We start from the raw sequence: 26018 nt of genomic DNA, 5'->3' as shown, positions 1-26018 counted from the left end.
TTTTATGAAAACTACACGATTTCATAGATTGTCCTTGTAAACTCTCTCTTTAAGATAACTCCATAAAAAATTCATTGGGGCATAGTAGGGTGACCACGACGACCACCGGACTTTCCTAGAGTAAGTTTTTCGGAGAAAGATTCCCGTAGCAAGCTGATGGAAGCTCTGGCCGTGTATGCAGTCGCACCATTCTCTTGAAACCACGTGTGTATTTGATTCGAAGCTTCGGCAAATATTTATGCGTAATATTGAAAAAAGAATTACTCCATTTATCCCATTTATTGATAAAGGTACACCAAATAGTTACCCTGTGGCAATACAATGATTTTTAAGTAAGAAAATGACCAATGTTTAGCCACTTCTGCACATGCAGTGGTAGTCGTGCAACAAAGTGCACCGCCCGCCAGCCCGCTGATAAATACATATGCGGTCAACAATGCGAATCACACAACCGCCACCGTCAAATCACTCAACACGCGTTTCACCCCTCCACGGGGCATCTTCAGGAGTTATGTTACACCGATTAGTGCCAAACACAGAGTCACACTAATAAGAGTGATTTGTTTTAGTGTATTAATGTTTCAGTTAAGGGTCGTGGATTCTTTGAGACTAAAAACCAAAGTTAGTCTCGAAAAAAAATGAGATTTACAATACGTGGCGATAAATATTGCACATCGACCTTTGGAAAGAGAAAATCGGCTTATTTCGGCTTATATATATATATATATATATATATGTATGTATGAGACTAGCAATCGTACGTCATGAGTTATATTTTCAAGATCAATCTTATATAATTCAAACTTTTTATTGATTATATAGGATTACCACAGAACACTAACAAGTTTTAAGTTTTTGGACAGTAGCCTCCCAAGCGTGGCGATTATGGTATATCCCCCCCCCCCCCATAGATATCTTTGGGGGAGACCTATGCCATACAGTGGATGTCTATGAGCTGACACGACAACGACGAATATATATATGATACACTTTACTTATTATATGTAATAAACACATATTTAAAAAAATCTATATCTAATATATAAAATTCTCGTGTCACGGTGTTCGAACTTGAACTCCTCTGAAACGGCTTGACTGATTTTTACCAAATTTTATATGCGTATTCAGTAGGTCTGAGAATCGGCTACTATCTATTTTTCATACCCCTAAGTGATAAGGGTGGTCCACCCCTAAATTTTATTTTTAATTTTTTGACAATTTTTTTGGTTTTTATTTTATTATGATACAGCATACAAAAATACATACAAACCTAAATTTTCACCCCTCTACGATCAACCCTTATCTTACATTTGTTAATTAAAAACTTTAATTTTTTTTGCAAAACAGCGTTTGCGGGATCAGCTAGTACATATATATATACCTTTGTCAATCATATCTTTGTTTGTATGTGTGTTATAAAAGTCTTAGTTAGTAGAATGACTAGATAAATAAGATCGACTATTGTATTACAAAATTATGTGCTCAACGTGTAGGAATTTTAAATTTCAATAGTCTGGAATAATTTGTAAGCAATGCTATATAATGTACAGTGTGAATTGCGTAAGATTATATCCTTGGAACGAATGAATCTACCAATGGGCTACCAGTATCCGATTCGTACGTATATACATACGTATATACGTATGTATATATCTAATTTAAAAAATTCTCGTGTCACAGTGTTCGAACTTGAACTCCTCTGAAACGGCTTGACTGATTTTTACCAAATTTTATATGCGTATTTAGTAGGTCTGAGAATCGGCTACTATCTATTTTCCATACCCCTTAGTGATAAGGGTGGTCCACCCCTAAATTTTTTTTTAATTTTTAGACAAAATTTTTGGTTTTTATTTTTTTATGATACAGCATACAAGAATACATACAACCATAAATTTTCATACTTAAGAACTATGTTAATATTCTAGTCACCATATTTCATTTTCAAGATGTGATATCTTTTAAAATATATTCAGGGTAGTGAACCTGAATGAAATATTTTGGGTCATTTAAAGAAAATCTGAAAGTAAATTGTTCTATTATTATAAAGAAGTGGCTATGGGATAGTCGGAAAAGGGAAATGTAAAGACCAGTCAGGCGGTGGAATGATGATATGATCTACATAGCAGAAAAATACTGGTTGTCCAAACCCAGGGGCGGTTGTAGCTCTTGTAGCGCCCGTGTGCAATAAAACCCAGGCGCCCCCTAGGCCTGAACCCCCCCCCCCTCCCGACCCCGTGGCTATAATAACTATTAACTTTGCCGTCGTAACAAGAAAGTTTTGTTCATATACCAACAAGCTATTTTATAAGTAGGTATAGCTTACAGTATGGTATTAGTTACGGCCTTTCTTCTTATGACGGCAGAATAACACTCGATTGTTTTTATGCCTGTAGCACATCTCTGTTGCGAAACTAAGTGTAGCACCGCGATAGTTCATGTTTCGTTTTGTGTTTTAAGTTTTATAGACAGCGAAATAGAAGAGAAATTTATCGAATTTCTGTTCCACCGTCTCAAGGGGCGCCGCGACGCATTGCACACCTTGCACTATAGGTTTAGCCGCCCCTGTTCGAAGGTAACTCCCCCTTCCCCCATTAGGTTGACCGACATACCGTCAACTGAATATTTCAAAGCTATAATCCGATATCTACAACTACATGAAGCTTCTCAATGTTTTAATAAGGAAAACAAACTCAAAGATGTCAGTCTTGAATCATTCATAGTGGAAATCATTCTAATATATGCAATTGGTTGAAGCTATTGACTTTCATCTGCTATGAAGGGTTATTCACTGGTATTTAACATAAATAAAATCTATGAACATTTCTTTGACATTCCAGAGCTTTCTAGAATAATTTTTCATGTACACAATTGTTCTACAGTAGACCAATCCAAGACATCGTGTCAGTCAATGCACGCCCACTAAAAGGCATAAGCTAGGCCTCCAACAATGATCACCATGGTCACTGGTCATGCGTCAGTCTGACCAACTAGTGGGCGGCTCTTCCTGGATCTACTGGCTAATAATTGGCTTCAATACTCTTCGGCTGCACAAGCAATGTACCTCGCCTTCGTCCATCTACGTCGGTAATCTTGGTTCTTCTGGACCTACCCATATACAATTTGCAGCGAGACTCCTTGCATAGACACCTCCATTACTATCTGTGTAACCTTGCCCCTTGTATCATCTATTACTTAATGGAATCAGGCGTTACCTGTCGGAAGTCCATCTTAAGTAAGAAAAGAACCTATATTTAGCCAGAGAAACTCTGTGTTTGGCACTAATCGGTGTAACATAACTCCTGAAGATGCCCCGTAGAGAGGTGAAACACGTGTTGAGTAATTTGACGTTGGCAGTTGTGTGATTCGCATTGTTTGAAGCATACGCATTTATCAGCGGGCTGGCGGGCGACACTTTGTAGCACTTTATTGGTTCTTTTCTTACTTAGAATGGACTTCCGCAAAATAATACCTGATATCATTAAATATTTGTTAAAACTTTGAGGAAGTCAAAGCATATTTAACAGAAAAAAATTTAACTCAAATTTCCATTCATTCTTTATAAAGTGATCACTCAAAAATAGGTAAAATATATTTTTTTTAATTTTTAAATTACAATTATTAGAATCTTTGTTCTACAGACATTAGCATCCTTGCCTTTGTTTTACATTTACGATTTTGCTCACGTTGTTACATGTTACAGTGTTTAATTAAAAAAATAAATCTTTATCTATCTTAACGTCGCCTTAAAAATGTCCAATCTTTAAAATTACATCTCTTGTGAGTACTTCCTTACCCCTACTTCATATTGGCATCTTCAGGTTGTGCGCCAGTGTCTGTGCGGTTGCTGTATTCGCCACATAATGAAAAAACAAACGCAAAAAACCTTGCGATCGCGTCTTGAGTCTCGTCCGTGTGATACACGCACGTGTGTGACGTGATATTGCTACCACCTCTGAACACTGTTGTACATTCCGATACAGCCAGCAACCATAGAGCATGTTTAAAGAACTTCACCAGTTATTTCGACTGTATAAGTGGTAGAAGAAAATTTAGCAACACTTCTATGGCTTCACTGAGAGCTGATAAGGAAATGTGGACTAGATTCGGAAGACTTACTTTATTAAAGTATAATTTAATCTACTTACTTTATTGTAAAATAGAGATAAAACTGATACAGATCGGGTAAGCAACCATATAAACATAAGGTAGAGAAATCAAAAATAAAACTAGAATTAAGAGAACTAGTAAGAAATAATAAAAACTCAAAATAATAGGTAAATACAATAAAAACTGTAAACTGTGATGAATTGTGATAATTCGTAATAAATTACTTTAAATCAAAATGTAAAATCGTACAAAACAAATATAAATTAAGGTAAAGTAATGTGATATAATTCGTAACATATTTGAGGAACGAAGCGAATGAAGTGAAGCAATGAATGAATGGAAATGTATATGAAAAAGAATGAGAGAAAATGTTGGAATGAAAAGAGGTACGATAGATCATACGAAGAATGAAGAGTAACAGAAATAAAAGGAAAATATAGTAATAAAATCAGAATATCAAACCTTATGTATCTTGTAGATAGGTAGAATAGAAAGGTACGGATCCTGGAATTGAAGTAGTAGTTGTACCATATATTGTTAACACGTTGAACGCCATGGCGGACACCATATATCCGACAGCGTACTGTCCCCTGGGGCCACACCATTAAATCGAAGATCGTCAAAAAATCGCCAAGGTGTTTTTTTTGCAAATATTGTCAGTAAAACCCTTAAAAATAAAGGGCGACTTACGGAAATAGCGATTTACCCATTATTTTTCAGCGGGGCCGCGCGGGTCACATGCCTTGGTAAAAACAGTCGAAACACTGTCCGTTGGCTCCCTAGAGGCTTCTGAAGTAATCGAGGGCATGCGGACACGTGGTGTCCGACGCGGCCTCTTGGACCCAACATGATGGCAGTCACATGGTGTCCGTCGCGGCCCACTGAACTAAACATGGTTTTTAGTCTGGCGTTCAACGTGTTAATGACGTCATCAGATCCAGTAAAATCCAGTTTGAACTAGATCTATTTCAGTGTGTGAAGGCGCCGATCTCGCGTATCGTCGGGCACAGATTTCCGAATATCGAATTGAATTTCAAATCGATCTGCGAATGTTAATCGATTCGGCATTCAGATGAGAGGCTGCGTTAAGGTTTCGTGTAGCCGCGAACTAGATATCGGGATTTCTTGAAAACTGTAACATGTTTTTTTTTCTACTCATATATATATTTATATATATATATATATTGCACACGTGAGTAAGCCTCCCATTGGACTTACGAAATAGTCTCAAGACCAGAGTTCCCTAAACTTTTTTGTGTCGTAGACCCCTTGCCATGTTTTTCCATGTTGGGTAGACCCCCTACTTACCCGATATTGATTTCCTGTTAATTTCTAACTGTAGTGAAGTTTTTTACTTCATAGGTACTTTTATAAATAATGTAAATATTTTGATATTATAAGATAGTATGATGTAAGTAAATAGGTACTATCAGTGTATGTGTTGAGATCCACTATCGTGGACCCCCATTTTCATTTTATAGACCCCCAATTTTTATTTCGCAGACGTAGACCCCTTGCAGGTTGTCATAAACCCCTAGGGGTCGATATAGACCACTTTGGGAATCACTGATCTAGACTATTCTAGACTAGAATATTCTCTACCTGTCGTCGCGGCGATCTTTGAGAAATCCTGTGCCTTATTGAATCTGTATACAACAGACATTAGCGTCCATGCCATTGTTTCTATAGCAGATATTATTTATGTATTTTTATTTGCTCATGTTTCTGCGTGTCAATTCATACTATCTTACTCAAGACTCAACTGATTCTTAATTTAAATCTTCAACTAATTTAAAAAAAAATACGACGCTGTTGTCCATCCGTATATCCTCAAGAAGCATCCTAGTGGCCAGTGACAATTCTTTATAACTAATGCAAGATATTCCGGAAAGCGGACCCGCGTTCTACGATAGCAAGTGTCGGTATTCAGACCGGACAAATTTTTTAATTTCAAGAATATTGTATCCTGTTATATATGTATTAGAATATACTTTGTGTTTGGCACTAATCGGTGTAACATAACTCCTGAAGATGCCCCGTGGAGGGGTGAAACACGTGTTGAGTAATTTGGCGGTGGCGCTTGTGTGATTCACATTGTTTGCCGCACGCGCATTTATCAGCGGGCTGGCGGGCGCTGCACTTTGTTGCGCGACTACCACTGCATGTGCGGAAGTGGCTAAATATTGGTCCTTTTTTTACTTAGGATGGACTTCCGTAGGGTAACGCCTGATTCCATTAAATATACGAGGATATCCTTCAAAGCCACCCGTGAGTGATACCAAACTAAAGGTGAATGTACAATCAGAGTACTTTATGCCGGAAAATTGAATTCTATTCCGATAATAAAGAAATATATACTAAACAGAGTCCAGGCTTTTGAAAGCGGCGGCGGCGGCAATGAAACGGATAAATGACAGATGGCGCCACAGTAGACGAAACAAAAGTTTGCATCGCGCTGTTGAGAGTCTCCGCGCTCATTATAAGTGATAGCGGAGGTGCGGTCAACATTAACAAGAAGCTACCGAAGAACAAGAAGCTACCGAAGGACAAGAAGCTACCGAAGAACAAGAAGCTACCGAAGAACAAGAAGCTACCGAAGAACAAGAAGCTACCGAGGAACAAGAAGCTACCGAAGAACAAGAAGCTACCGAGGAACAAGAAGCTACCGAGGAACAAGAAGCTACAGTACTACGACCACTCCTACAGAGTCTTAAATACTTGCTATCTAAGACAAGGTTTTGTTAAAGCTCCATTTGCACCCTGAACCTGACAAGAGCGACGATACGTCACAAAAAAAAAGTTTTTGCCTGATACGTTCCTATAACGGTCATAGTATGATACGCCAGATATAAATGGAGAGGAGCGTACTAAAAAATTTGCTTAGAGATTGATTCATAAATTAGGAAATCCGTCGAAGAATCAGAATCACTGACGTAACTCGAAGAATTTAGACACTAATCGGTGTAACATAACTCCTGAAGATGCCCCGTGGAGAGGTAAAACACGTGTTGAGTAATTTGGCGGTGGCGGTTGTGTGATTCGCATTGTTTGCCGCATACGCATTTATCAGCGGGCTGGCGGTGGGTGCACTTTGTTGCATGACTACCACTGCATGTGCGGAAAGTGGCTAAATATTGGTCCTTTTCTTACTTAGGATGGACTTCCGCGAGGTAACGCCTGATTCCATTAAATATCGAAGAATTTATCCCAACTGACAACAGTTGGTGTTGAAAGATTCACAAGTGTTGATCACGATCTGGTAGACGAGGAGTGGGTGAGATATTTATTAGGCAAAGCTTACCAGTGATCGTGCCCATCTGTGGGAGAGATCTATGCTTTGCAGTGGGCGTCTTTCGGCTGATGATGTTTCCACGTTCCAGAGGGCAAAAGTAGGTGATCAATGAACTCTTGAACATACCCACCAGTGGTCTTAACACGTTCACTGCGGGCCCAATTTTGAAGAACTTTCAGCTGGTGCGGCTGAGGTCGAATCAGCCTCAAGCTGAACTTCCTAGTAGTGCGGTTGAGGCCTTTTCTGCCTCATGTTTTAATCATTTTTTTACAATATTAAGTCAATGCTTCGCAGACATAAAGAAAGCTATATTTGTTTCTGTCATATCTCATACGGTTGAGTGTAAACAGCCGCCGCACTAGAGAGAAAACACGAGTTTTACGCGCCGCACCAGTGCAAAGTCTACCATGAGGCTGAATCGGCCTCAAGCCGCAGTGAACGTGTTAATCTAATCTCTAAAATCTAAACTATTTTCTAATCATTATAAGAAAATACAGTGGTTAGATTCCTAAATATTTTAAAAAAACTATGCCGTAGATATCATCAATTCGATTGTGATAATTTTTGAATTCCGAATTCAAGAATTCGTTATCTTTGATAAGAACGGAAATGTGAATGAACCCGACGAAATTATTCATTCGTTCCCTAATGAACCCGGTCTTATGGAGTTCAATGAATTAATGTTTTTTGAGTGTGTTTTTATTGGATTTTTTTGGTTATCGGCATAGATAGGCATTTTTCGTAATCTATAAATTTTGCAATTGAATGCGCATTAAAACACGCAATCGGATTTTTTTTACAAAAATCATATTATTTGAAATTATTTAAACAAAAGTACAAAATATGTGTTATTGAAGTTAGATATATGCACACGTATATGACAGCACTCCTAACAATACTTAAGACGCAGGTTAGTTAATTACGATCGGTGTTTGGATTTCGCTAATGTTATGCTGGAATAATAATAATAATTATTCACGCCAGTAATTTGTTCTGATTTCGCAGCAGCTGACATGGGTTTTATAAATTTAAATGTTGAAATAATTCGACAATCAATCGGAGTCAAAAATAATTGTTCAAAGAACATGTGGCTCGCGAGCCGCAGTTTGGCCACCCCTGGCATAGACAATTCAGTCATTTTAAATGTCATCTCGTATTGGTCACGAGTGAACATCTTGAACTATTTCGTATTAATTTTATTTTATAAAATTAGCTTGTGAGATTCGTTCTAGGGTCTTTAATTTGTCTAGGCATGGTTTTGGAGGTTATGCCGACACGAAGTCCAAAGTATAAATATGTGGACTTATCAAACTGATATTTAATGGAATCAGGCGTTACCTTGCGGAAGTCCATTCTAAGTACATGTGTCACTCTGCGTTTGACACTAATCGGTGTAATATAGCTCCTGAAGATGCCTCGTGGATGGGTGAAAGGTGTAGAGTGATTTGACGGTGGCAGTTATGAAATTCGCATTGTTTGCCGCACACGCATTTATCAGCGGGCTGGTGGGCGGTGCACTTTGTTGCACGACTACCACTGCATGTGCGGAAGTGGCTATATTGGACCTTTTCTTACTCATCAAACTGAATTTATACCAATTCATAAAACTATGAAAGCAATAATCAACCAATAGAAACTTTCAGCCAATCAGAAGGCGAGAAATATTGTAGAGCGCTGTCTCTTTCGCCCAACGTATATAAAATATAGAGCTCTCTGGCGTGGGATTCCCCATTTCGAATTAAATTTTCAGCAATTGTTTTAACGCCCTTAACATTTTAAATTGAAATAAAGCTATTTTCAAGATATTTTCAATATATATATTTATATATGAGTGTGTGTGTATAAATATTTACACATTAAATGATGTGTAATATGTGAGTTTCTTTCTTGCATCTCCTTTTTTATTTCAACAGCATTCCTAGATTACAGTTTTTTTACACTAATTATCACAGATTTTTTTTATCACACACTATAAATTTATTAATATTTTTTTCTAAATATCTTATTCTTAATACTATATCTTTATGCTTAAAATAAAATATGTATACGTATGTATGATGGAAAAGGCATTAAAATTTTTGAGTCTGCCTTACTGCCAACTCCTCGATAAATTCCTGCAAAGCCTTAATATCGCCAGCGATCTAGGTGTACCTCGGTGATCAGGGATGGGTAGTCTGGGTAATCTCATCATCTTTCATGTCCTGAGGTTTGTCCGCAAAGTCTAAGTTAACAGTTATTTTTTATTATTTTATTCTTTCTCCTTATTTTCCACGACTATTACGTAGTATAGTACGTTTAAAAATAAAATGGATTAAATAAATAATACTTTTTCGATCAATAGAAGTTTCGATTTTAAATAAATGAATTATATGTTTTATTTGTAATCATGTCTTATACAGTATTTATTATAAGTACATATATATGAAGAAATTTATGCTATGTACATATGTATATACGTTCTATAGCATACGTTTTTATAAAGATCGATGGTTCAAAGACATATGCGTCTTGGCTTTTGTTTTTACATTCACGTTTAATATTTACGATTTTTTTTGCTTGCCTTCTAGCATGTTTATATTTACTATCTATTTTAACGCCCAAACAATATCTAGTTTTTAATATTACTTTTCGTTCGAGCACTTGCTCATCCCTACTCCATATTGGCATCATCAGGTTGTGCACCAGAATCTGTGCGGTTGCCGTATTTGCCACATAACGAACCTTGCGATCGCGTCTTGAGTCTCGTCCGTGTGATACATGCACGTGTGTAACGTGATATTGCTACCACTGCTTCACACTGTTATACAGATCGAGGGTGTCTGTTCTGACGGATGATGACACCCTCGCTCTGTATCCCCTGATCCTCGTGGATGATGAGCATCCTTGTACCGTAGCCTTGACTAATAATAACTTGTTTATCAGCAGAAAGTGATTTAGATACAGGGTGTTTCTTTATATATGTACACGTCAACTACTATATATACTTCTTCCGTTTTAATACCATAGTTGTCTGCGCTTACCTCGTGCGATAAGACCGCCCATTGTACATTTTTATTTACTATTATGCAACTATCTATATATTTTGTAGCGTGTACAATAAAGAATATTAAATCAAATTTAATAGATTTTTGTTAGAAAGATCATGACCGATAAAGATTCCTGACACCAGACACAGTCGCATCCTAAACAAGTAAGAAAAGGACCAATATTTAGCCACTTCGGCACATGCAGTGGTAGTGTTTGGCACTAATCGGTGTAACATAACTCCTGAAGATGCCTGTTTGGCACTAATCGGTGTAACATAACTCCTGAAGATGCCTGTTTGGCACTAATCGGTGTAACATAACTCCTGAAGATGCCTGTTTGGCACTAATCGGTGTAACATAACTCCTGAAGATGCCTGTTTGGCACTAATCGGTGTAACATAACTCCTGAAGATGCCCCGTGGAGGGGTGAAACACGTGTTGAGTGATTTAAAAGTGGCAGTTGTGTAATTCGCATTGTTAGCCGCATGCGCATTTATCAGCGGGCTGACGAGCGGTGCACTTTGTTGCACTATTCTAATATAAACCCTGTTTTTCTTGTCTTGTACGTATATATCACGATATTATATTAACATATTATATATATATAGCTCGTTTCGTCGTCGTATAGAAAGAAGTCGAGCGCCATTCGAATCGTGTGTCGATATCTTTCTATTTGTCCGTATTTTTCCTCCACATTTGACGTGTTCTTGTTTTAAACTCTTTCCTATTTACATTTATCAAAAAGGTTTTATTGCAAACCATATATACAGTTTGACTGCAGAGTCTTAACTATTAATATCTAGCTTGGTCATGCGCCATCTTGTTTTTAATGTAGCCAAAAACAACCATTGTATAAAATGAAATTTTATTACAAATCTTTTTCGCTTCAAACTTTTAAAACACTTCATTTATTTGTCTTAATAGTCTCCACGGTTTTTTTGTTAATTCGGTACATTAAACATACAGGATGTTTGCTAAACGTTGAATATATATGTCATCTGTAAATTTATGTATGATATCCAAACATTAAGACTTTATTTATTTATTTACTTTATTGGAGATAAACAGTAACAAAAAGAAGTAAGAAAGTACAAACTAGAAGCATAGACATAAAATTAGTTACAATTGCTACCTTATAACTATCTCACTGAAAACATTAAATGATTTATGGTCAAACAATGACAGAACAAGTAAAAACATTAATAATCAGGGGTCAAAGATTATGGTTTATGACTTCGAAAATCATATATATAAAGTTAAATTTAAAAACATTTTCAAAATTCGAATTATTACACACACATCAATATTATTTGTTATCTGTGCCTGCAGACTTTTGTACAGCCAGTAGGTATTCGCCAGTCGCATTACAATAAAAAAATAAACCTTTTACAAGATTATAAATACATATTACACCGTTAAATTCTTTTTAATTACCCGTGTAGTTTATTGCAACCCTACAAACTGTATAAATTTTTTTAAGAGAAAAAAAAAGAAATAAAAAGATATTTATTACCTAAGACGGTTAAATATTACATATGTATATATTGTATTTTAATATAAGGTATTAAATATATATATGTTATATGTATTGTAAATAATCTGTGATGTATGTACATCTATTGTCTAGGAAAAATCGTTTTGTAACACACGCCCTCACGTTCATTTCAACTTATTATAGTTTTGTTTCGATGTAATATAAAGAATTAATATATAAAAAAATATTTATTATATATATTTATTAATTTAGCAGATGTTGTACATATATAAAAAATATATATATTTTAATTAATCTGTTAAATTTTTAGGTTAAAAACTATATTTAAAACAAGCGTCTTCCCGCCAAAATCTGACGTTTCGCGAGAAAATTCTTCGCGCCCGATTCTTAAGTTTTTCCATGGCCGTTCCCGTATTGAAATTCAAAATTCGAACAATCCCGCAACGCCTATATAAAGCTGATCAGTGCATATCGCAAGTCCATTTAGTTCAGGACTCCATCGGGTGCATACGCGTCTAGAAAGTTCTATAAACGCTTATTCCCTTTTTTTTATTTCGTGAATTCCCCGTGTCAAAAAATTCGATCTTATTTGTGTTCTGTGTTCAAAGTTTACGTATTTTAAAAATTGTTAGACTGTGATATTATTACTGTATTTACTGGTGAGTATTTAAAATTATATTAAACATTTTTCACGGCAGCATTGTTGAAATACGTGACATTTATTTTAATAAAGAACAATGATTAATACAGAGATATGCTGAAATGGTTATTACGTATATGACAAACTCGAACAAAGATAATTATGGAAACGACATTTTTTAAAGCAGAGCTCATCTATTCTTTACCACAGAGTAAAAATAGATAATACACATTGTAATTTTTTTTCACAACGGCCGGTATAAAAAAATATAAATTTCAATATTCTTTAAAGTCCTGATTCGATTTCAAATATAGAATACAAAAGAATTCAATTTTACTAAACTAAATGTTGCCATTTAATAATTATTATTTTAGTAATATTTTTTAGTATAAATGTCAATAAAAAATCTTTAATGGATATAGTAGACATTTATTTATGAAAAATCAATTAAGTAAAAATAAATTTTGTCATTTTTTTATATAAAAAATAATGGTACATAAAAGTAAGCTATTTTTTAAAATTTCATAAAATAAACCGCGATGCTATAATCACAAAATTATTATAATAAATTCTAAAATTAATAAATAATATGTCAATCTAAATAGAAAATATATTCGTTTACCATGATGATAAATAAACATATGGCAACATTATCTATTTTATAAATTATATTAATATTGTATCGGAATAAAGTCCTGGTTTTCTTTTAAATTTTAAGCTTTTAAATTTATTAGTGCATGTAAACATATCACTATTTTTTAAATTAAGTCACATTGTTTATATTGGTATATATTTGAATTTATAAAGTAAATTTAAAAAAAAAATTCTAACAATAATTCAACGTAATAACAATTTTTAACAATAATATTTTTTCGAATGGACATATATATCATTAAATCTGTTTTATTATGTTATTGTATATTTACATATTTATATATATTAACAATTCATTAGTAGAAATCACGTTTAATCACATTTATGCCTATGTAAGTATTGAATAGTGTTGCCATGTTTAAAATTTATAATTTTTGTGATAGATAATATATCAAAATATTTTTTCTAATAATATTAAATTAACGTGATGGTGGTAAATAATGAAAAGTTGTTTTTTGAATTAATAAATATTAAAAATAATTATTGTACACTATCTGTCCCAGCAGGTTGTGTTCTGTGTGCACTTAAATAGAAAAAAAAATGTAACATATTTCAAAGATATCACTTCATAGCTTTTTGTTGAAAAATGGTACCTTTTTAGCTTGTTATAGCCGTGGCAGGCCAAAGGAAGAGAACGGTACTTTGAGATATGATCTGATGTAATTCACACTTTGAACATTAATTATATAGGATTGTTTCTCACAAACAAGTTTTCCAGAGGATTGTATTAAATTTATTTTAAGAAGAATAAATCATGTAAACGTCTTCTAGACCTTCCAGAACATTCTTCCAAACGACACTATTTGGTTTTATAAAATAAATCAAGTTTATGGTATTGAAAAAGTCGCCATTTTGTTAGAATGTTTTGTTTTATTATATCAAATGTTTTAGGAGAATTACAGATTCTCTATACTCTGTGCATTAGTTGTTCGATACGATTTCTCTTTATATCTAAAGCGATCCTTGCATCAGATGTCAGATAAGACACCGTTCCGCTTGAAGCAATTCATGTAATTGTGTTCAATGAGTTCTCGAAGATTCGTTTTTAAAAAGTCATTTAAAAACTAATATACTTTACTATTGCACTATATGTGTATATATATACTGTATACCAAGGGTTTTACGAAACTTTAGATGGATTTTATGAGTAAAATCATTTTTGGGCGTATAAATTTAAATCGGTGTTCGAATTTTGAATTTAAACGTCGAAAGATGATTTTAAATGAAAGTATTGCTAGTAGTAGCCAGGAATACGGATCGGGAAATCTGGATCTAGCTCAAAAATAAGTTTATTTAAGTTCTTATTTTAAAAATACTCTTTAAAGTGACTATATATAAAATACCCTCACATAGCTTATTTCAAGTTGAGGAATGTCAAAAAGTGAAGTCAAATCTTGAAGCTCTTCTAGAAGATTCTTTCAAAATTTAAAATTCATAGTTACTTTATTCAAATAGACATTTACAAGTCATTGTTATAATTATTTTTACATAAGTAAATCACAACTAACTTGAAAATATGATTTGCTGAGGAGAGCCAGCCAGAAACTCAATAGTCGCTCTTTTTAAATTAATTTCAATAATTTTCGATGTTAGACATTATAGTATAAAACGCAAATGGGTCAACAAACACAGTTCCACTATTTACTTTATTGGAGATAGTAACAAAAGGCAGTAAGAAAGTACAAACTTAGAAACTTAGAAATATAAAATTAGTTATAGTTGTTACCTTATAACTATCTCACTGAGAACATATAATGATCTATAGTTAAACAATTAAAAAACAAATAAAAACATTACTAAACAGGGATCAAAGATTTAGGTTTATATATTTATATTATGTTTGTTTATATATTATGGTTTAAATTGCATTGTATGTACTCAATAACTAACACATTTCGGTCAACTAAAAACTACTGAATGCTTTAAGATTTATTTAATAATATACTTTTAACTTTTAGTCAAAACTAAGAAAGACAATGTCATATATATCTAACATTCATTATTTACAAAGTAGCTGAATAATGTTTAAATTCATCATTTAATCAAATCAAATTTTATTTATTTTTAAATCGCATTTAAATTTTTAATCTGTGAACATTTTTTTTTCGTTAATCTGTTTATGAAACTGTAAGTCTTCCTGTAACCGCTAGATGGCGTTGTATGACGAGTGTGAAAATCATGAAATTCCTAACAAAAACTACCGCCCCCTAGTGAGTGGATCTATTATCCCTTAATAGCCTGATTTACGAAAGTGATTTTTTTTAATATTCATACTACTCATAGATAAAATAAAACAATAATGACATTAGATTTTTGTTTAATTTCGTTGGAAAGAATATTATACAAAAGTAAAATACGTACAGCCTACCTATAAAAAAACTAATAGTAATGTGAACATTCGGTTTAAAAGATTGGTATCAAAATTGACACTCTAGGTCAGAGTTCCCCAAACTTTTTTGTGTCGTAGACCCCTTGCTATATTTTTCCGTGTTGGGTAGACCACCTACTTACCTGATATTGATTTCCTGTAAATTTCTAACTGTAGTGAAGTCTAGTGTTAAAAACTTAAAGTAAAAACAAATGTTAATTTATACATTCATTAATTGAATTTAAATTAAAACTACTCAAAATATAATTTCGTATCTGTTATGTAAAATTTACGTAACATTAAATAAACATAAAATAAACTATAAATAAAATAACATAAGCAATAAGTCAATATTTTTAGTGAGAAGGATGAACCTGATGCTGTAATAATAAATTATCAACATTTGGCGTCAATTTTGTAAGGGTTAATCGGCTAATGATGTCCAATCTGTGGACCTCCATTTTCATTTCATAGACCCCCAAAATTTTTTTCGCTGACGTAGACCCCTTGCAGGTTATCATAGACCCCTAGGAGTCGATACTGACCACTTTGGGAATCACTGCTCTGGGTTTTTAAGGGTTATGTAGCGGTCAAGATGCAAATGGAAGCGACTTATGTTCGTTTCCATTAATTAATGTGGTGATGTGATGACAATGAGAGAATTTAAGCTTAAGTAGCATCATCAGTAGTTGAAGCATCAATGCTTAACAAGGTTGCCTGTTCACCTTGCAATGATCCACGTACCCTACTCCAGAACTTAGCCCATTCGACACAACTTGGATATATAAGTCGAATAGAATCTCAAAAATTACTGTTGAGAAAAGTATTCGGTTTTAATACGCCGAGGTAACATTAGGAAGTAAGGAATTTTTTTATCCTAGGTTGGTAGTACTGTTTATAATATTTGCCAGGGGTCTGTATATAAAAAGTTGAAATATCATTTTTCTCAGCATAAATCAATTTAGAGATGTTTTGTGTCTTAAACGTATTGTCTCTATTAGTTTCAAAATCGCTCATTATTTGGATTAAAAGTCATCACAAACTTCATTCACATCACCGTTTTCATCTGATTTGGCACCGTGCGACTTTTTCGTGCGAATTCCCGTACCATCCAAACAGTGGTAATAATCTTTTTCTGGTATTTTCTTTAAGATAATCCTGCATTAAGTTTTTAGTTTCTATATTGTACGGAACCAAATCAGTCGAATGCGGTGGTTGTGGATCAATATGAATCGAGTGTTTGGCAAAAAAGTCGCGAAGAATCTATGCAGTTTGACATGAACTAAACCAGGCTTGGTGCGTTTAGACTGACACAAATTATATTCCAACATCATCAGCGAGGTGTCTTATTGTCAAGTGATGATTTTCAAGAACTGATTTGATTTTTCAGACATCGCCCTCACAGTTGTAAATAAACTCCAAAGTTCTTTATTAAACATATATAATACATCTCTTGTTGATGACAAGTCTACTATTAAAATGACTAGAATACTAGAAGAAGAAGCTAAAGAAACTCTGTGGTACTATTTATAATATTTAACCCTTAAATGCATGATGATGAAAAACTGCAACATACCAATTAACCGTCTAATGAGTACTACACAAAAGTAAATTCATCTGCAATATAAGTTTTTTTAATAAATAAGTATAAAGAATATATATTTTTTCTATTTTTTCCTTCATTGTATTGTACTTATCTGCAAGATATATATATATATATATATATATATATATATATATATATATATATATATATATATATATATATATTTAAAGTATAAATAAAAAGTTATGCATTTAGGGGTTAAAAGAAATTAAAATAGCATACTTAATAACTATGTAAATATTCTAGTAAACACATTTCATTTCCAAGATGTGATATCTTTTAAGATATATTTAGGGTTGTAAACCTGAATGAAAAGTTGGGGTCATTTAAAGAAAATCTGAAAGTAGATTGTTCTATTATTATGAAAATAAATAAGTGGCGATGGGTCGGACACATATAAACCGTTGGCCAACAAGTGAACTACGAGCACAATATTTAATGGAATCAGGCGTTACTTTGCGGAAGTCCATCCTAAGTAAGAAAAGAACCAACATTTAAGAAGATGCCCCGTGGAGGGCTGAAACACATGTTGAGTGATTTAACGGTGGCAGTTATGTGATTCGCATTGTTTGCCGCATACGCATTTATCAGCGGTTTGGCGGGCGGTGCACGTTGTCGCACGACTACCACTGCATGTGTGGAAGTAGATAAATATTGGTCCTTTTCTTACTTGAATTATACAAACAATAAATTGTAAGTGATAGTCGGAAAAGGGAAATGTAAAGACCAGACAGGCGGTGGAATGATGATAGGATCTACGTAGCAGGAAAATACTGGTTGTCCAAACGCAGGGGCGGTTGTAGCTCTTGTAGCGCCAGTGTGCAATGAAACCCTGGCGCCCCCTAAGCCTGTCCTCCCCCGCGGCTATAAGTATTACATTTCTATTATATATATATATATATATATATATATATATATATATATATATATATATGTCTATATCTCAAATAAACTCCAAACTAATATATTCATGTTTTAAATTCGTTATGATTTAAATTATTTCTTTCAATTATATACAAGGTACAACATTAACCTATGTATTTTACTAAAATGTAGTTGAAAAATATAAAGATGGTAATAATTGATAAAAGCGCCATCTATTGTACGGAGTAAACATTATAGAAGCAAACTGCTGTTACGTATTGGAGATTGAAAACAAATAAAAAGATATCATTTATAATGTCACTACATTAATATTTTATTGAACTTAAAAATAAAAAGTAAATAAATTAATTTTGAGCAAACTTAAAACGTTTTAAAATTATTATTTTAGATTGAATAATAACTGAGGTAATACAACTAGATAGTTGTAGACCTTTTAATACAATGTTTTCATTTATAAGCGATATCCTTTTAAAACTATACTAAGCAATAAAAAACATCTTTTATAAATATTTTTGGAGAAAACAAAAAATTCCTCAACAGTGAAATTATTCTTTTATATGTAACATTACAGTGAAATCACATTTAATTGTCATAAGATAAATACATTTTCCTTTCTTTCGTTTCAGTATATAACTTTGAATCTCTCCCAGTACAAAGACAAAAATGTTCAACGCAGTGCTGCTATTCGCCACCGCGGCGCTGTTGTGCGATAGCGGCCGCTCCGCAAACGTCAATAAACACATGAAACTTCTAGAAATCGACAGCCGCGTCGACAGTAAGTAAATATTAATTTTAAGCAACTAAAATATATTTTTCTTAAATATTTTGTACGTTTTTTCTCTTAGTATATATAAAAAAACACGACATCGAAACTTCACGTGTTTGACAATTCACGCCTTACAATTTATTACTGTCATTCTCTCTGTGTATATCGTATATATTAATAAATCTATTTCACATTTAATCAATAAATAAAGAAATCATTTAATTAATTTTTTTTTTTCTATTTTATTGCGACTGGCCAATAACATTTGTTAATACAGAGTCAAGTTGTTAAAAAAAATGCATCTAACCAAACAGACCGTAAATTTTCAGGGTTAAATTTTATATTTTAAATATATAAGGTGATTGGTTCTTGATGTAAAAAGTTTAGAGCTTATTATCTATTCATATTAAGCCTTACTTATTTATAGATTTAAATTTTGTGCGTATAAGCAATCGTTATTAACTAGATTTGTCTATTGTCTATTGACAGAATTTATTTGCGCATTTAAATGTCTAATTAAACCCTTTTTCCGCATTTTAGTGCAATCTCAGCATACATTGAAAAAATTTCTTACTCTCTTGAAAAACCCAAATCCGGTCATTTTTTACGCCGGTGTCCCACTGGAACTCACGTGCGAAGCAATTGGATCCCCAGCGCCATCTATACACTGGTTCAAAAACGACGCACCAATATACCAGGTAAAAGATTCTAAATTTAAAAATTCTTAATATCTCTATTTAACTAAGCATTATTGTAGTAAACTACCACAGATTAATTATTCAAAGGAATCAGGCGTTACCTTGCGGAAGTCCATCCTAAGTAAGAAAAGGACCAATATTTAGCCACTTCCGCACATGCAGTAGTAGTTGTGCAACAAAGTGCACCTATTGATGCTTCTAGACTCTGTGTTTGGCACAAATCGGTGTAACATAACTCCCGAAGATGCCCCGTGGAGGGGTGAAACACGTGTTGAGTGATTTGGCGGTGGCAGTTAATTCGCATTGTTTGCCGCATACGCATTTATCAGCGACCTGGCGGGCGGTGCACTTTGTTGCACGACTACCACTGCATGTGCGGAAGTGGCTAAATATTGGTCCTTTTCTTACCCAGATTAACGATTATCTGTTGAGAAAAGCCGACTGGAAACAACAGTTGCTTCTCTTAAATGAAAATGTGTTGAATAAATCGAAGTTTGATATAATGCCTTCCTTTGTACGTGATTTTTTATATCAATAAATAAATAGATATCTTGTTATCACACTCTCGTCTTTTGGCCCAATAAGTCCAAGTTATCTTTGACCGCTTAAACCACAAGTGAATTTCTTCAAATAATACGGTTGTGCTCACTGCATATTTCTTCACCAAATGTCTGGTTTTTCACTGCCCGCATCTGATGTCTTCCATACTATATCCTTAACACCAATTGGTCAACAATAAGGCTTTTATAGACAAATGAAAATATTTACTACTTTCCACGGTGGTCCATCTAAAGGGGGCCCACGTAACACCGTGTACCTATTCTTGGTTGTCATTCTATAATCTTCGACAACCCAAAATAATGTTAGGTTAATAAAACTGAAAAGTTGTGATAATTTTTAATAAATTTGTATATCAAATAATAATGTAAAATAGTACAAAACAAATAATAAGTTATGGTAAAGAAGCGAAGCGATGAATGAACGGAAATATATATGAAAAAGAATGATAGATAATTGTAGAATGAACGAAAAGGAAAGATATATCATACGAAGAATGATAGAAGAGTAACAGAGATAAAAGGAAAAAGATAGAAATATAGACAGTACGAGAGAGAAAAAAACCTTCGACTTATACGAAAATTTATTTTTGCAGTACGATGAAGAATCTAACGAGGTGATAGACACCAATCCCACGTCTCTTGGGAGGGTCAGTTCGACGTTGCTGGTGGCGCGGCCAGACAGAGCAGAGTACTCGTGCCTGGCGGTAGCCGGAACAAACACAGCACGGGCTGTCACCACAATTCACACCACCAGTGAGTACCACACCATATACCAGGATTCATCATGCTTTTGAGTCATAGGACATCAGCTATATTTTCAAGCGGTCTACATCCAGCCACGTGTTCGTGAATGATATATTCAATCATAACAATATCATTAGTGTGAATAATATATATATATATATATATATATATATATATATTATTCACACTAATAACTATATATATATATATATATATATATATAATTTGTCAATATATATGTTATATTATAACGTGCGGTGAGATGTCGATCGACCAGCAGATAAAACGCCGCAAGTGGAACTGAATAGGCCACACGGACCGAAGAGAGCCTGATCACATACAGAGGCAAGCAAGAATGGAATCCTCAAGGAAAGCGAAGACTCGACCGCCCAAAGCAAACCTGGCGGCGGACGATCACTGCTTATATATATATATATATATATATATATATATATATATATATATATATATATATATATATATATATATATTCTTCACCATATTCATTTCAGCCATAAGACATCCACTAGAGATAGGCCTTCCCCCACAGGTTTTCAGTGACGTCAAGTTGTCTGCAATCATCGTCTTCTGATGATAAGATAACGTCTTCTCTTCTCCTTTCGACTGCCGGATTATGATCTCCATTCCAGGATCTTAAAGGTTCCAGCGACGATCTGTTCAGAGTCTAAGTCGGTATATTTTCTATTGTCTAGTTATAATTCATGGTTTGACAATGACACAAAAAGTGAAAAACCGTGTTTAGTGTTTCCCAACGTGGGACCCACGCCCACGGAGGTACAATTTGATTGTTAAATAAGACAATTCTAAAATGGACTCGAAACGAGTTTAAACTTTTCATTTTCATATAAAAAAATTTAAGGTTGGTAGTACAAAAAAAAGGTTGGTAAACACTGCTTTAGATCATAGGTAACGCCTTAGTACTAATTTATTGTCACTGTGTTATTGTATAAACCAGAGGTATGCAACCTTTTCATGTCCAAATAAAATTTTAAAATTGTTTGGCAAGGCCACATATAGTGTAACACTCTTTAATAATCTACAAAACTTTATTTATGATAAACATTACAAATTCTATACAAAAATTTGCACAGATGCGTCGCTTGTTTGAACAAGTCGCTGTGCGAGTAACTAATTCGTCACAAATTTGTTTTGGTTTAGTATGTACTACCATTCTGTTATTATAATTAAAGTCGATAAAACAAATTGAATTTTCGAAACGGCACGCGGGTCGCATAAATATTTCTGAAGAGCTGCAAACGGCCTGCGAGCCGCGTGTTGTTAAGCCCTGGTTTAAATTGAGTTATGATATAAAACAGTTCAGATTTTTAATTTATAAACACCTTTATCTTTCCAAATATAAGCATAATTTTGTCTTCTTCTTCCTTCCCTTTTCCCTTTATTTGGGGTCGGGTTTCCTTATCAATTTGCACCAGGCTACTCTATCCTGGGTTGTCTCTGCATCAAGTTGAAGGGTTTCCAGTTCCTTTCCGATATTAGATCACCACATAGCTTTTGGACGCCATCTCCCTCTTGGGAATTCTGGGAGGCTTAAGGCAGTTACCACGTGGTCATCTGGTTTTCGTTGAATAAGCATAATTTTGTAAGGATATTATAAAAATAGTATACATGTTTACTCTACTCATTGATAGATGGCGCCAACGACATATCAGAGAGGACCAAACTGATACCGCTCGCTCCACGCATCCTGGTCACCTATAAGGTGTTCGTGGATCTCATTGGCAACAACGTGGTCCTGCCTTGCAGGGTGAAAGGTCATCCTCGTCCCAAGATCGCCTGGCGAGATAATGGCGGTCGTCCAGTCGGCCTGGATCCGAGGATGAAGGTAAAATTATCTAAAACCTGAAATTATCATCTAAAACCGAAATTATCATCTAAAACCAAAATTAACCGACTGTCTCTTTCCAAAGGTTTAATGTATGTATTACGTAAAGTAAGATGCCCTCTGTTTATCGGTATAAAAGTCGATTTGATACGTATGACTTTTCGTGTCCCATATATCAACGTCATCTCAAAATGATCAGACTTACCTACCTAAGAAAAATTTATTAAGAAACCAAATATTATTAAGTGCTCTACGAAACCAAAATAAGCCGACTGTCTCTTTCCAAAGGTTTAATGTATGTATTACGTAAAGTAAGATGCCCTCTGTTTATCGGTATAAAAGTCGATTTGATACGTATGACTTTTCGTGTCCCATATATCAACGTCATCTCAAAATGATCAGACTTATCTACCTAAGAAAATTTATTAAGAAACCAAAAAATATTAAGTGCTCTACGAAACCAAAATTCAAGTCGATTGTCCCTTTCCAAAATATTTAATGGAACCAGGCGTTTGCGGAAGTCCATCCTAAGTAAGAAAAAGACCAATATCCCATCACACTATTCACATATCACACTAATCGGTGTAACATAACTCTTGAAGATGCTCCGTGGAAGGGTGAAGCACGTGTTGAGTGATTTGACGGTGGCAGTTGTGTAATTCGCATTGTTTGCCGCATACGCATTTGTCAGCGGGCTGGCGGGCGGTGCATTTTGTTTGTATTGGTTATTTTCTTACTTAGGATGAACTTCCGCAAGGTAACGCCTGATTCCATTAAATGACATTTATTCAAAAAAAATGTATAATGTATTAAATATGTAATACCATTTTTCTTGAAGAATCTATAATCTGATTTTAAATTTGTGATCGCAGGTGTTGCGTTCAGGTGAGCTGGTGATATCGAGGCTTCTGTGGAGCGACATGGGCGAGTTCACCTGCCAGGCCACTAACGTGTTTGGCAGCCAGTTGGCACGAACCTTCGTGTACCCCGCACGTGTGAGTACCACCTTTGACAACACTCTTGTGTTTATAACATCATTCTTCCTTCCTGTAAAGTTTCTTTGACGAGTTGCCTCCTTTCGGTCTCTTCTTTTCTAATTTACCTTCGACTTTCAGCTAATAAGTTCGCTGAGAAATAAGTAGCCAAGGAGAAGATAAATATCATACTAACATATCTAACTTGCTGTGTGAGGTAGATTATATGAATCGACAAAACTTACTGCTGCAACACTTCCACTGCTGGACATGATACAGACATAGAACACAGGACAGTTAAAGTCGCGGGAAGTCGCGGGAAGTCGAGGGAAGTCAATGGAAGTCGCGGGAAGTCGTGTGAAGTAGCGGGAAGTCATGGGAAATCGCTGGATGCGGGCAGCGCAGGACCGTTCACCGTGGCGATCTTCGAGAAAGCCTTTGCGTTGCGATGAGCATCCATCTGCTAGAAAGAAGAAGACGCTAGATGCGGGGATATGTATATATATATTAGTCCGGCATTGGACATCGTACGGCATAAACAATAATTTATTTATTTTTTCTTTTCGAATGCGACATGCTAATACATCTGGCTGTACAGAATCTTTTGAGATTGACATTCAACATTAATTTTTATATGTTATTTTAATTCGACGACAAAATATAATCGAAGTTGTCAATATATTAGAGGGAACGGTAAGTAATGTCGCTTTCTTAAGTTAAAATCACACGACTACATCTTTAACAAGGTTTTATTTCTAATCGAAAATATAGTCACTTTCGTTATCAACAACCTTTTGCCGTCTAGTATACAAAATCAATGCCGGAGCGGTAACAAATCAATCGGTTTTTCTGTAAAATATGACGACAGGAACGCCATTACTTTTCGGACCCGTATGTCAATAAAAATAAGCAATACGTTGTAAACAAAACTTAAAATTACTTAATATTAACTTACTAGACTTCTACTGCATCTTATTAACTTGCAAGAATCGTAATATTAAAATTCATTGGGATAATTAATGTGTCCCATAAATCAACGTCAAGCAAAAATACAACGATGTCTAGGTATATGCAAACAAAAAAAATTCTACGTGATATACAGGGTGATTGGGTATTGGTGTAAAAACATTAAAGACGTGAATATATATTTCACACCTAACTAGAAATTTAAAGCCCAAGCCGCTATATATATAAAATTTTTTCAATAAATAAAGTGATCACTCTTATATATGTGACATTAGTTTTTAGTAAAGTTTTTCTATTGAAATTCTATAGGTCAATAATTTCTATTAGTATTGTATATCGGTACATCGATATATGTATAAAGGTTGCTATAATATATGTTCCCATATGATATATTTATTTTTTATCTGCAAATATGAGTATTTTTAATATAAATGTACTTTATTGTTTCAGGCCGAATAAATCGAACAGTGAAAAAGCAGTTGAATTTACTTAAAACGTTCCTATAATTGACTTACTTTCTATAGGTTAAGGGCGTTTCACACGATACGTATAAACGGTGCGTTTTTCCATTCAAATCGATGAGAAAATATAAGTGAAGAGATATTTTTTATTTACAAGTGCGACTTAAATATTATTTTTGTAATTAAATGTACTTAAAATTATAATAAGAAAATGTTGCAATTTTTTTTAAAGTCCACGGGTAAAAAACGCCGCGTTTTTTAATAACCACCAGTGTGAACGCGCCTTAACTGAACAGAATCTTGTAATATGAAATAATAAATATCCATTTAACTTTTTCATAATAAAGTTATTTTTTTATTTTACATTTTATTTAAAAAAAGAATACTTATTGTGATCATCTGGATACATCGATAATGTACTTGCGATAATAACAAATAAATAAAATACAAATTGGATCATTAATGAAGTTTTATTTAAAAAAAATATTACTACTTCCAATTTTAAATCTTTATAAGGCTTTTGTGTTTCGGGTGGGGAGACAGTATGATTAGTAGAATGTCTGCGTGAGGTGAATAGTAGTGGCTATGTTACTAACTCCAGACGGGACATATTAGTGGACCTGGTATGTGCTGATTGATGCAGTTGTTTCAATTTCATCACCCTCCTTTTTTAGTAAGAAACCAATATTCAGCCAATTCCGCACATGCAGTGGTAGTCGTGCAACAAAGTGCACCGCCCGCCAGCCCGCTGATAAATGCGTATGCGGCAAACAATGCGAATCACACAACCGCCACCGCCAAATCACTCAACACGTGTTTCACCCCTCCACGGGGCATCTTCAGGAGTTATGTTACACCGATTAGTGCCAAACACAGAGTGCCTTACTCTAAATATTGGTCCTTTTCTTACTT

At 34.3% G+C, this 26018-nt stretch overlaps 1 protein-coding gene across 2 annotated transcripts in view; it reads left to right on the top strand.

The window, feature by feature from the left end:
- LOC137924971 (neural/ectodermal development factor IMP-L2-like) overlaps positions 1-25337 on the top strand; it is a 111409-nt gene extending 86072 nt beyond the window's left edge. Inside the window, exons 1-7 of one of the 2 annotated variants that reach the window (XM_068768395.1) lie at positions 12441-12579; positions 18700-18848; positions 19380-19537; positions 20691-20850; positions 22512-22705; positions 23578-23700; positions 25096-25337. In XM_068768395.1, coding sequence (XP_068624496.1) covers positions 18737-18848; positions 19380-19537; positions 20691-20850; positions 22512-22705; positions 23578-23700; positions 25096-25104 — 756 coding nt within the window. In that variant the 5' untranslated portion in view covers positions 12441-12579; positions 18700-18736 and the 3' untranslated portion in view covers positions 25105-25337. Of the gene's footprint in view, positions 1-12440; positions 12580-18699; positions 18849-19379; positions 19538-20690; positions 20851-22511; positions 22706-23577; positions 23701-25095 lie in introns of those variants that run through there. The other variant, XM_068768394.1, reaches the window with a different exon arrangement.
- Positions 25338-26018: the final 681 nt, after the last annotated feature.

The sequence above is a fragment of the Battus philenor genome, unplaced genomic scaffold, assembly GCF_028537555.1.
Source record: "Battus philenor isolate CCGP_79_NKW_IND1 unplaced genomic scaffold, ilBatPhil1.0.hap1 SCAF_25, whole genome shotgun sequence".
In the NCBI taxonomy this organism is placed as follows: domain Eukaryota; kingdom Metazoa; phylum Arthropoda; class Insecta; order Lepidoptera; family Papilionidae; genus Battus; species Battus philenor.
The sequence above is the reverse complement of the archived record's forward strand: the minus strand, read 5'-3'. Positions and strand labels throughout refer to the sequence as shown.